At 40.6% G+C, this 14,016-nt stretch overlaps 1 protein-coding gene across 1 annotated transcript; it reads left to right on the top strand.

The window, feature by feature from the left end:
* Window positions 1-219: 219 nt before the first annotated feature.
* LOC145434154 (cAMP-dependent protein kinase type II-alpha regulatory subunit-like) lies at window positions 220-13,456 on the top strand. Its single transcript, XM_080311471.1, has 10 exons — window positions 220-378; window positions 925-1,087; window positions 1,160-1,306; window positions 5,437-5,566; window positions 6,644-6,758; window positions 6,829-6,973; window positions 8,948-9,065; window positions 12,708-12,833; window positions 12,941-13,080; window positions 13,151-13,456. Exons 1-10 carry the CDS (start codon window positions 242-244, stop codon window positions 13,295-13,297), a joined length of 1,368 nt encoding a protein of 455 aa, XP_080167597.1. The 5' UTR covers window positions 220-241; the 3' UTR covers window positions 13,298-13,456.
* The last annotated feature ends 560 nt before the right edge of the window (window positions 13,457-14,016 follow it).

Raw genomic sequence — 14,016 nt, 5'->3', positions numbered from 1 at the left:
TAAAATACGTAGAATCAGTGCCTAATGGGTCCAAGCTAAACAAACTATAGGGCACAGTCTTTCAATACCTCGTTATTTCGCGGTACCCTTGAGCATTCCAAATGGCAGTCGGGGGCGACATGGCATCCCAATTGAAAAACACCATATGGCAGCAGTTAACTTGAACATTGTTACGTCACAAGGATATGATTTAACCATCCGGTACAATAAATTCCCGATTCTTGACAGACTGACATGGAACATGTTATCCAATAACAATAATGGCAAAAGATCATTCAAAAATATCGTAAGATCAATTATTCGAGCTGGTAGATGGAAAATATCACTTCTCGAAAGCAAGGACGGTCTCAGTTCCGAAGAGCTAGCGATCAAATCATGGTAAGAATTTTGCAATCACGTACCAATTAGGGAACGGGATTTAATTTTCCTTATTTGAGAGCCTTGTGTGATTTTTGGGATGAGCATGCATTCCTATCGAGAACAGTAAGCCTATACTTTGGTAAAGTTTCAAATTGAATAAAACAACTGAAGTTCAAAGGCAACCAACCGTGGGCTTACTAAAGCGAAGCATAGCAGTTAATCCCCGACAAAGCAATAAGTCTGTTCTCAGCTATCATGGTTTGTATGGTAAATTTTAAGTGAGGCACCATAATTATCATGCTAATATCATTGACTTCGAATAGGAATTCCACGTTGATAACACAATTCTTTGAGAATGAATGAAGTATATAGGGCCTACTTCCAGATCTAATTGCAACAAAAGAGAATTTCTGGATTTGTATTTGGACTAGGAATCCGCAACTTCAAAGTGTAATATGAAATGAATTGTTGAATTATGTTGGTGATTTCGTACTTTAGCTTATCTGTTGATATTCTCCATATTGACTCATTTGGATAACTAAATCATTCTTTTCAATGGACCAGGTATGAAGACAATGACACTCTTCACTTTAACATCAATGCATTCAAACCGGGTAACTCCGGTACTGGATTGTCAAAACGGGCAAAATTCGTGCTGCTGAAAAATCCTTGGGAGAGGACGGATGAGGAACTCGAACTGCTACATGGAATCGTCAATCAAATGAAGGTTGAAAACTTGCGATCACTCTAGGCCTATGTAGCCTATTTATCAACAGTGAGTAACTTGATCTCTCTTCAGTCGTTCGAAAAATGTTCTCCGTTAGTAAAGCGTGAGCTGGCGAGGGTAATGCATTTCGAGACTTTTGAAGACGGCCGCGTCATTTTACGTGAGGGACATCAGGGTTTCTCAATGTATTTCATTGTCAAAGGGAGCGTCGCAGTTCAGGTTAGTGTAAACTCCTCGCTAGATGTCTCCCTCGTATCGCCTCAATCCGCTTGTAAAGAGCATGAGGTCGAACCGTCGATACACGTTCACTCCCGTAACTACCGCACCCATCCGCAAAATTGGAGGGGGGCGAGATACAAGGGGCCAAAAATCATTTCATAAATCATCCTACATGCTGGCGCCCAACCAACGTTTTTTTAAAAATAGGACAGATGTTAAGTCTGTTTACCCTGAAGACATTTTGTCCGTCGCGCACAAGGCCGGAGAAGACGACAGGCATCACTGAATTTCACTGTAATAATAAATCTTCTCTCAATGTCCGCTGGCATCGTCATAGTGAAATATCGATACAAGTTTTATTTTCACTTCCCATGAACTTGGGACTTTTACGGCGTCTATGCTATGACATATATAAAGTGTATTTAGGGCTTGCCTAAAATATCATCATTTATCTAATTCAGGGGCCGGCATCTTTTTGTGTGCAGCGTGCCAAAATGTCAAAAAATGTCCATTTTTAATAGCTTGCGTGTCAAACATTCAATTTATAAATATTTCACGTTTCAAGCGAAGAATACCACCAACCGTTTTTCCGCAGCTGGCTACGACATTCTTCGCGCCAGTGATTCTTGATTGGTCGCGAAGGGAATAAATTTTGGTCGCTACTTGCTACCGCACCCGACCTAGCGCTTAAATGTACGTGATATTTACATAATTTATTTTCAGTCGCGCAATGGGGCAATGATCGATCTTCTGTGATTGATTGTGTTGTTACAATGATATAGTCTGATGACGATGACAAATGTGCCCTTCCCTGTATTATTCAAGTCGGTTTCGCGTCAGATTAAGGTCGGTCTGACACTAGATTTGTCTGCAAAGGTCGCGGTAAAGCGGTAAAGACTGTCGCTGCTCCATATATTATGTAATGGCTTGTACACCAGACGAAACTAAAAGAATATCTCCTTCCGAGAGACGAACACGATTCCAAATTCGCATTTCAACAAGGGGCCCATTATTTTCCTCGGCTAGTCTTATTTGATACGTGCGGCTCAAGCCGCGGGCGCTGGACTATTCGTCGATGGTCACTTCGTCGCCTTGACAGTATGATGTGGTTATTTTGTTTTAAGGTTTTATCGCCTCCAATCATTTTGGCAACTCATACACCGCATGGGGGTCGCATGGTAGCATGTCGTCCGAAACTTTATGTCTAGGCCAGTGATTCCCAACCGCGGCCCCCAGCTAGCCTTCTTGCGGCCCCCACTAAAATATTTAGAAATCGATTTATGAAAAAAAATATATATTTATAAAATTCTCTTGCTTGGCTTGGAGTCTCGAGTTTTCAATTAGGATTGCAGGAGAGTTGTGAGTAGACTGCAAAGATTACGTCACTGCTGTTTCAATGCAATGTGCCCTAACTTTCCAGTTGAACGAGCAGTACCTATATATATAGGTATAGATATTAGGTATTGACCGGACCGTAACTGCCGAACCCCAAGCCCCCCAAATTGGGGGGAGCCAGCTCGAAGGGGGCTCAAAATTATTTAGTGAATTAGCATAAATTATAGAGTAATTTATGAAATTTTATGCAACTTTTTCAAAAAATTTTCGCACTGTTCGCGATTTCAAGTTTCCAAGTACCCTAATTATTGGGTTCTCTTTTACCAAGATAAAATACGCAAGATCTATCGAAGTGGGCATATCGGCGTTGGCCATTAGCGCGCCTCGATGCACGAAGACATATAAAGTTTTAGGTCATGTAACATGCGACTCCAAGAAGTGTACCAGAACAATCGTCAGCGAGACTGCCCTTACTCTGACCGAAAACTTCGTTATGTATATACAAAATACATATAGGTATAATTGATCATAGGCGTTTAAATGACTGGCGCCGAATGTTCCTGTCCTGGCAATCTGAACCTCACGAGACAAATAGGCTACCATCCCGCAGGGAAGAATTATTTTCCAGTGCATCTTTTAGTTTGGTACGTTTGGACGATTCTATATTTTTTGATATTGCAGACTGGAGGTCACGAAATAACATCATGTAACGAAGTCGTACCAACGGGTCCGCCCGTCCGAATATGTTTAATTATTATTTACGGGCCCTACAGTTTCCAAGACACCTCACTCAGCTCTACCGGTAAATCTGATTACGTGAGCAGAGAGGACAAGTAATTGATAGCAATATATATGCAATTCCCGATCTTATTGACCTATTTTATTTTGAATTATCGAAAATTTTCGCACTCCACGCTGGCTCACTAAACGGGGATCCTGATTTCGTGGCAGAAGCGAACAACGGGACGGGGCGTCGGTTTATCACCCTGTGGGAGCTCATGACCTAAGTGTTTTGGGTGGCCTGACGAAGTGCTGTTTCGTTCCTGCCAACGGGTATACGCCCGAAGAGGTTTAAATATTATTGAGTGGTCCTACCTTTTCAAACACAACTGACTCGGCTCAACCGGTCGATCTGATTACGTGAGCAGAGAGAGGATAAAAATTGATACCAATATATACGCAATTCCCGATTATATTGACCGATTCAATCATGAATTATGGAAATTTTTCGCGCTTCCTGTGATTAGTCGAGAGAAGCTGCCTAAAACGCACACCCGATTTAGGTGATAAATAGCGGTAAACAGCCATCTAGCCTGAGGGGGGTCTGGGGGCTTCGAAGTTCGGTTTATCACCATATGGGGAGCCCAAAAGCAACGTTTTTTTTGGGGGGGGGGGCTGACGAAGTGCTGTTACGGTCCTGGGTATTGATAACTAATTTACGGATAGTTGTGCAACAAGTGACTTACGATTGAATACGCCGTGATGCGTAGGCTACTGCTTAGCCGGCAAAAGCAGCATATTTGGTAGTCCTATAGCTCGCGACCCAAGCGTCCGAATAATTTGATATGTCGTGTTTATCGAAAGCAAGTGTCGTACTGATTCCAAAAATACGAATTGAAATCTCGCCAGGGCAATAAAACTACTCCTAAATAGCCAGCAAAGGTTGATTGTTCTGAACAACTGGAGCGCGGCAACACAATGACGAATGGCGTCAAGCGAATGATCGGAACAATGCCAATTTTCATATTTTGGTGACTATTTTGGATTCCTTTCATTGCCCTGGTATTCGTGCGGCCCCGACCGTACTCTGAAATTCTAAATTTGGCCCTGCCACCGAAAAAGGTTGGGAACCACTGGTCTAGGCCATGTCTTCTATAGCGTGAAAATGCCCAGCGCCGGAATGCCGGTACACTAGTTGCGCTTCTGTAGGCTGCACAGTGCACACTGCACAGTGAATAAAACTCATAGACTTAAGCATCCAAACGGTTTCATACTATATATTCGGTTGACGATATTTCATAACTGCTAATACGTTTGACTCATTTCTGTACATTATGCATGGATTTTAACAACATTTTCTAAAGACATACATAACTATTTATTTGAGGTTTCCACATTATAATCAAGACATCTGGATCCGAGAAATCGCGCGAAGTGCGGGAAAAAAATTCATGATGAGTAAAATCCGCCCTAAAAGACTATATTTCATGATGATTTACGAAATAATTTTGGATCGCCTAACGAGCTTTGTACATTTTGAAAACTTGTTTAACTTTTTTGCAAAAACATGGTCTCAATATGTCGTTTGCGTGAAATCAACTGGCGTGCTATGAAAAATCATCCCGCGTGCCACAAATGACACGCGTGCCAGGATTTGCCGACCCCTGATCTAGTTGAAGGGTGTCGAAATCGAAATACAAGGAGGATTCACTGGATATTATATATACTATAGCGTGTATATCGAGATTGGCGTATAGGCCTACGCCACGCCACACCACACACCAATTTCGCCCTAACCCAGTGCCGCATATCATGCCTCAACATCACTTGTCTATTTTTTGATAATTGTATATAGGCTACTTCTCATTGGGTGCACATTGCTCAATGTGCATTGTGCATGCTACATTTAACGCGTTCTTATATTTTTACGATATTGCTACGCCCGGGTGGGGCTTTCATTTATTGATTTCCCTACGTCTTTTCTACTATTTCATATCTTTTCATTGTATCGCTATTAGCAATCTTTTTTGATCTGAGGAAATTCCAAACAGTTCAAACTGAACTGAACCGAATAGGTCACACAAGAGGACACCCGTACGTTGGAGAAGCGAACACAAACAGTAGGAGAAATAGCGGCTGGTTCTTGTTTCGGCGAACTTGCTTTGATACAGGACTGTACAAGGACTGCCACGATCGTTTGCAAAGGTATAATATACATAGCCGCTGGGGATGGTGTGAACCTATGAAAGGTTCAGGTTCATGTGTACGCGCACCTTTTTGAAAGGTTCTGTGTGAACGCGAACGTGAATCTCATGACGTCACGTGACGTCATATTGCTAATTCAACCCTATATTTCAGTGAAGTGATAGCCTATTTGTATACGATACCTAGCGACGACTCGGGCCACATAATACCACAATGCTGAAGTTCATGTTGACGTCTTAAACGTCGCAAAATGTATTAACTGGGGCAATCAAATGATATAATAATCCCATAACATCTTCCGTCGCTTTGCCAACAATTTCGACGAAGATTTGCAAGAAAATATATGCCTACGCCTCAAGGGTCTAGGTCAGACGGACAATATATTAGGCGTCAGAGTAATTGCTACGTTAATATTGAGCAGAGTGTAAAACGGATTTCTGTACTTGCTACCGATATCACCCCATCAACAAGTTATACATTAGTAGCCAACGGCTAGATTTTTTACATCAGGCAACGATATCAATTTCATTGGTTGGTTGAATAAGCATCATTCGCTGACTACGTACATTTAGTGTATTTCGCTCTTGATGTTGAGTGATTGCGGCTCAATCTCACAGCAGAGTGTCACTAAATATTCGAACAAACTATTGCAACAAAGCAAGTAACATCTTTGAGATTGTCAAGGTGCACGCTCGTTTAGTGATGACTTTTTTAATGCTGTCAGCGCCATGCATATAGTGGCCCGCAGTTGAAATGCAATATATATCAACCAAAGAATTTATAATGAAGAGAAAATTGTACTATATGAAAAAGGTTCACAGAGCAGAACCTACCAAGGTTCGTTTGTGAACGTGAACCTCTAAATTTCTGAGGTTCACACACAGAACGCGAACGTGAACCTCACGTTAACAACATCCCTCGCCGTACAAAAGGAGCAAATGTGAAGAACTTTTTACCATCTAGCATCGGATGATTATTTCACCTAATTTCTCGTCTGGCTATATGGGCACGTCACCATAGACGCTGTTAGTCCAAGCTTTTGGAGTCCTATGTTTTCAGATATTGCAACTATTCCAGGTACCTCACAATTCTTACGCGTCGACAAACCGGATTTTGATTTAGTGCTGCGAAGAAGCTACGAAAAGGAATGGAAAGATCGATTAAATATGATAGAAGCAATACCCTTTTTTAAGTAAATTTTGACATGCTGGTTTGATTTTCATTACGATGCTCTGGCGACATACTCTTATTTAACCACACAGAGAATGCACCGACTTTCAGAAGAGGCATGTCAACTTGAACTGCAAGATTCAAGAGTTCTCCTCCGACAAAATTATACTGCCGGATCCGCAAAGTAAAAAGGAGCCTATATATTTCATCGTGACAGGACTGTGCAAGATTATAAAAGTACGATTTTCGTAGAGTACTTTTTGGGAAGGAGGACTTGCCTGCGATCGTTGGAAAATCGGTAATGTCTTAAAGGGTCATTGCCAGTTATTCTCTAAATAGTTCAACAATCTTGATGGAAAGTCCACTTACCTTGCCTATTCCTGATTGTAGAAATGAGTATCCTGTGCAATCGTTCGGTCTATCTAAGTGTCAGAAGTGGATCGTTACCAGCACCAGGTTGTACTAGATCAGTGGTTCTCAACGTGGGCGCTATCGCCACCCAGGGGACGATTCGGCGGTCTAGGGTGCGAAAATAATGGGGGGCGATGGCGCGTTAAAACGGCTATATTGGAGTCGAGTCGGAGAAATGATCTTTGTTTTAGTCAAATCACGAAAATTTAGCTGTAAAAGTATAATTTCGAGGTCGAGTCGAAAAGTTAGTAAACTCGCCAGTCGAGCCTTTTTTTAGTCAACTCGCCAGTGATTACATTATGTATGCCCATTAGGGTTGTTCAAAAAAAACTTTTTTTTCCAAATCTCACTCGCCTAATGACTAAATCGTCAGGTTGTCCAAGAAAACGATGCACACCAAATTTGACTCAATTCCAACCAGTAACGGCCGTGCAATCTTGAATTGAAATTTTAAAATTATTATTAAAAATAAAAAAATAAAAATTCTCAAATTTTTCTGTCAACCCCATGAAATTGTTGAGCTGTCTTCAAAGACGATGCAAAACAAATTTGAGTCAATTCCGACTTGTAGAAGCGGAGTTATTCGAGTTTTTCGTTGATAATTCTCGGATTATCCTTGATCCGCGGATTATCAACGAAAAACTCAAATAGTTCCGCTTCTACTAGTCGGAATTGACTCAAATTTGTTTTGCATCGTCTTTGAAGACAGCTCAACAATTTCATGGGGTTGACAGAAAAATTTGAGAATTTTTATTTTTTTATTTTTAATAATAATTTAAAAATTTCAATTCAAGATTGCACGGCCGTTACTGGTTGGAATTGAGTCAAATTTGGTGTGCATCGTTTTCTTGGACAACCTGACGATTTAGTCACTAGGCGAGTGAGATTTGGAAAAAAAAGTTTTTTTTTAACAACCCTAATGCCCATTTTTCGGTTCCCACGATTTGGGGGGGGGGGGGCGATGATCGGTGTGAAGCATGAAAAGGGGGCGATGAGTCGCAAAAAGTTGGGATCGAAAGATGTTGCAGATTCGATAGTTGTGACGAATGAAGCCACAATAACACAACAATAACAACATGCCATCAAGACAAAATGCTTCCTCAAATTATGCAACTTTACTGTATGCATGAATGATTAGCAGGGTTAGGCCCACATCCATTTCGTTTGATAAAGCCGTGAACGGACGAACGTCGTGTTCAGAGATCTGCGGGTTTATGGGAATAGCATTTTATTCAGATCTGGAAAGGGAATCATTACAACAAAGTTTCTCTAATAGGGAATAAAATTACGCAACAAATGAATTTACAAGACCAGGCTTTCACTCGTTCTTCCCCATTGACCTCGGGATTACAATAGTTTAGCAGGTGATCATTTCTTATTATCGATGAGTCGAGTTACTATCTTGTCCCGTATTCGTGAAGGACGATCGATTGACACTAATTGGTGCCTTCCAATCGACCCAACATCTGATTAGTGTAAATTGTCGCTTTTCTCTTATCCGGGGTGCGCATTGACATGACAGAGAGAGGTATCGTTTTCGTTGGACCTGCCTCCCATTTTGTTGTCGGAGGAAGCCAGCAGTCAATCCAAATTGAGTCGTACATGCGAGTAGTCATGGTACTTGATACCAGCAGCGTGATGCGACGTGCTTCACAAAATTTGGCCGAATATACCTCATCCAATATAGTGTATCTGTAATGTATCTTCTTTCGTTGCGATACGAATCAAAGGAACTTGACGTTGCTGTACAGTACGATGTTTGGTTTTTGACACAATGGTTTGCAATTCTGAAATATTTAGAAAATCAAAGTCATTGCCACGCCGGACTGCACTGGGAAGACGATCTTGGCGTTGGCACCCAAGGACCCGCAGCCTCTCTTGGGAAATCAAATCATACAAACCCGCTTTTTGGACATTGGTAAGCTGTTTTTGAGATGCAAATTGACGAAACATGGATTTCGCATTCGACCTCTTCGTGGCATAGTATGAGCCTAAAATATTTAGATTAATTCTTTAGTGAATGTGCTAGAATCGTCGGTCTTGGTTAGCTATAGATCGCGGGTATATGCAAATTTTTGACAGCCTGGCCAATGGCCATACATAAATAGCGAAGTGAAACCTCGGGCCGCGTATAGGCTTTTCTAGTTCATTTGCAAGGCCCATTTTATTAGGAATTGGCAACGCTGATTGCTAGACTGAATAATAAAGTTCCGTATCGAACTACACATAACGATGACTGATGAAAGCTGAAATCTAGTCGAGTTGTGTTGTACAGTTTGTCAAAAACAGTAGGCGTAGTCATATTTTGGTGAATTTAGTGTTTTTGCCTTTTTCTTAGTCAATATAATCTTAGTTCAAACCTTTCAGACTAAGCAAAATTAAAAACCCGTTCCGCAGGCCTTACACCATCCAAATTGTTCTGGGCCTGCAAAATGTTTCACACCAATCGATCATATCACAGGGTCGACCGTACATACCAAACAGTGATGAGCATCGGAGCGGAGTTTTGCCGATTTTGTGACAGTCGGAGCGAAGTTTGAGTTTAGGGGCCTACTACAGATATATTTTCGGAGTATTGTAACTTTTGTCCCCGATATCTTTGGATAGCTCTGACCAGAATACACTATTGATTATGATTACAAACCAAAACAGACACAGTTGACACTTTGTAAAGTTGTAATATGACGGGTAACATGCAATAATGATTGCCAAGTGCATAAAAATCAACCATCTGCACTGCAATTGGGGACTGGAGAGTAAACAATACTATGATGCGAACCATGTACCATGTTGTACCATGTGCCATCCCTGTCACTGTTTCGGATACTTGACGAGATTCATCGGAGTATCTCGGAGTCTGGGATTGAGCTCTTCGGAGTCGGAGGGAGTTTTCCTCAGACACTAAAGTTGTCGGAGGGATTCGGAGTCTCGAAAAGAACTATCCGCTCATCATTGATATCAAACCGCTTCTGCAATGTCTATCCGAATAGTCGATTCGATATGCGTGCATAATTGCCTGCATTCACGCAGATCACAATACCACTTGTGATAACAATTCAAAATCGCTTCTGACACTTTTGAATCACAGCCAATCACTCGCTGACCGATAGTTCGAAATCTCGTGTGGCTTCAATATTCAATATAATATGAAAAAATATCCAACGGGCAAACAAAAAAAGGACCGAATGTTTGCAAGCTTGTTTATGGTGCGCGCGCGTTGATGGGGGTTAGCCTACTTCTTGGCGACTGAGGCATTTTGCGCTGTGTACGTGTGTATGTTCAATTGTTCATTGATGAAACTATATATATCCTTATTGTCCAACGGGACACAGTTTATTAGTGATTGCACCACATGCTGACATTTTCATTAAAAGTTGAAAGCAAATGGAATTATATATACGCATAGGCATTAAGCATAGATGCAGCATGGGTGGCGCGTGTCGGCTACATGAGGTAACAAAACGCACGAGCAGTGACAACAGGAAAATACCTCGTCATTGAGCTACATCCCTCATTGCTGGATATCATTTGCTACCCTGGTTGATCCATCCACAGTATATCGTAAATCCAGATTTCAGCACTCAACTTTTTGCCCTCGACCCTAAGATTTTCATTTGCATAACATAGATCCCTTGGACGGTAAACCGCGGCCTTCCGAAGGGTTCACGGACCTCAATTTAGGAATTTAGCGTTACACACTTGTATTGTGGCTTTATGCAGACTCATTTCAATACTTGCTGACATTTCTATCTAAAACTTTTATAAAAATCTATATTTTCAAAAAGCCATATTTTTGGCATTTTATAGTTTTTATTTTTGGCAGTTCGATTTTTTCTTTGTGAAAGCAAACCTCCACCGCCAAGGCTCATACCGATCACGAAGATGGGCCGAAGTCTCACACCTTTCTTATTTCCTATAACATATATAATTATATATTATATTATATCATAAACAGTGATAACATTGCTTCTGTAAATAATTTCTTCTTTGAATATATGAGTCGACAAAGAGGCATGTCGAATTGAAATTCCAATCACTCAGGCCATGGACTACTATTTGACTCATAATGACATACAATTATTTAAAAAAAAACATATCATTAGGATTTTCTTTCAAATTCAACATCCTATATGCAAATTAACTTTACTAAATAGCATTGACGCTTTACACGGACATTATTTATAGTTGAAGTGAATCATTCGGATTATATCCACCAGCCAAATGAAGCGGAGATTTTTTTAATACTTTCGTTCACTTCAGCAAATTTAATTGTATCATTCGATATCTGGCTGTGAATGCGAACAAGCTCATATGCCAGATATATATTTTCGAACCCGTGTATATACCCCGCAATATATTTGATATAATATTTTAGATAGCATGTTTTTGCGTTCGAAACTACAATTTCGCAATCTAACATTTACCTATCATATTGTAATCTAGCAGCTCATGGCGTGTCCTAATCTGGAAAAGTGGACTCTGACTTTTTTTTAAGCTTTACACCTGTTTTAGCAGACCACTGTTGAAACTTTCTGGGCAAAAGACATGAAATATATTTTCCGCTTTATAGAAGTAGTATTTGTATTTCTCTTCCAATTCCCAGTATCATACTTTGAGTTCTAATTAGTTTCAGTTCTTTCGTCTGGAGAACATACATATTGAAGTATAAAAGCAAGTGTAGTAATGCCTCTATTTTTTTGAAAATAAAGCCACACTATATAGGGCATTTTTACGATCAGCCAATTTTTTAATTTACGTGTACTAATCGCGCAAAGTGTTAACACCGTATCCAACACCCCTTCTCCGTGTTGCTCTTCAACCAAACTAATGGGCCTTGGGAGAGGGCGCCATACCATGATATTTTCTAAATCGGGATGTTCGAGTAAACAGAGGATTAGTATCGCATTCCCATATCAATGCCATCATTTTACTCCCATGATGCGGACGAATGCTTATGCTGTCGAAAATTTATACTTCCTGCGATGTATCAGTATGAATCAAGCTCTTTGCACCTTTCGGATAGCGCAATTAGCAGCTTTCCGCAGTCTATGCGAACGAATTACGATCGTTTTGACAACTACTTACTCACTTGAGTAGATATAAAGTCAGTCAATTCTACTTCTACTTCAAGTAGTTTTCGGCTGCTTTTAAAAGGACTAATTCTACTCGTACTCGAGTAGATGTTTTCGTCGCTACTTCTAATTCTACTTGAGTAGCTTTCTTGACTACTTTGACCACCTATTGAGATGCTCTTTGTAATTTGTTATGAACTGTAATTGCTCTATTTATAATTTGTGATATACTAACTACTATTCTTGTGGTGAATAAGATCGCGCATGCATTGTTTTCTTCTTTAACTAAAGAACTCTATGAATAAATAAATAAATAAACACGTTATTCTTTGTGATAGGTTGCTCCTGGCCTGGATTGCTCGGCATTGATGAACTTCTTATATCAAACCTCTCGTCTATATATACCTTGCATAACATGTATCGCATTTCACCGAATTGCATTTTTGTTATGTATGATGTCGTATGTATGATGTGTCTCTTATGAGCAGGTACGCTTGAGCCGGGAGATTATTTCGGAGCAGGGGAAGATATGACGGACGCTTTCATCATGGCCTTTGGCAGAGTAGAATGCTTAGTACTCCCCAGACACGTGATCGTATCTCTGGAAAGACTAGGTGAGATGAAAAGAAGGGATATCTAGAACTCCGTAGTTCTAGGTATCCCTGGATTCACAGTTAAAACATGCCACTCTGAAGTATCACGACCCTACATAACCGAGCAGATTCTTCCGGGACGGGTGACATACGGAATGTCGGAACGATTCTCGACATGGTGAATCACACGAGTGCGAGGATGCTCACGCAAAAGCAAGCTTTCGATTTATGGATGGTGAACGTCGGCTGGAAGAATTACAAAAAGAAAGTAAGTCACATCTTTTAATATACACCGCTTTCGCACCGAAACTTACAAAAACGACATCCGAAACTCACAGGTCCTGGAGGATGTGGTGAGAGAGAAAGGTATACATCTTCGCAAGAGAGTTTTCGAGCAAAAAGTACTCCACGAAATGAGTAGAAAATTTCCGAGCCCTAGTATCAGACGCGCTCAGCACAGCAAGTCGTTTCGGAATTGCGTGTAAATTATAAACGCATCCGGACCGACATTTTATCACGGCTCCGTTCAACCAGGTTGAAGATACTGTATGTTTTTTAATTAAGATACGCGAAAGTATGAAAATCAACGAAACAAATATAGTAACAGTGACGAGCAATTAGATATTGTTTCGTTCGTGTCTTGAGACCTTTGTCAACATTTTGCGACCTCTTGGACGATAATTGCTTGGTTTCGGGATGGAGGTCTTACGATTAACGAACACACCGATCTATACATACAACTTGTAACATCAACACCATCATAATAATTTACATACAATAATTTACATAAAGAAATTGATTGTTTTCGTCGAAATCGTTATGCGATTGCGACAAGGAAGAATTTGACTCAGATTAAATTACAGGTTTGCTGTGATCAGTCAGTCATAGTGTCCCACTGTAAATCCAGTCAAGACGGATTGGAATGCTAAGAGTTGGCTCAATAGCCCTGGTATTTAGGAGTAGGCCTACTTCCGTAACCCACAATCTACATCTTCCTAATAAATAAGACATTCAATTGATAAACCGCTTCGGACTCGCTTTACACTGAAGCGAGATCGTGAAATTTGGTTTGAGCTATAAAAGATATTGAATGCTGTGTGGTTAGAATGCGTGCATTGTATATAGTCGATCACATACGTTGGCAGTGATCGGTGGAACTGAGTAAAACATTGGTAAGATGCTCCCCCCTACACTTTTAAAAGTC

Source organism: Botryllus schlosseri, chromosome 2 (assembly GCF_051294905.1).
Source record: "Botryllus schlosseri isolate E-star chromosome 2, Bs_hap1, whole genome shotgun sequence".
Classification (NCBI taxonomy): Eukaryota; Metazoa; Chordata; class Ascidiacea; order Stolidobranchia; family Styelidae; genus Botryllus; species Botryllus schlosseri.
This window is presented reverse-complemented; position numbering and strand designations above follow the sequence as displayed.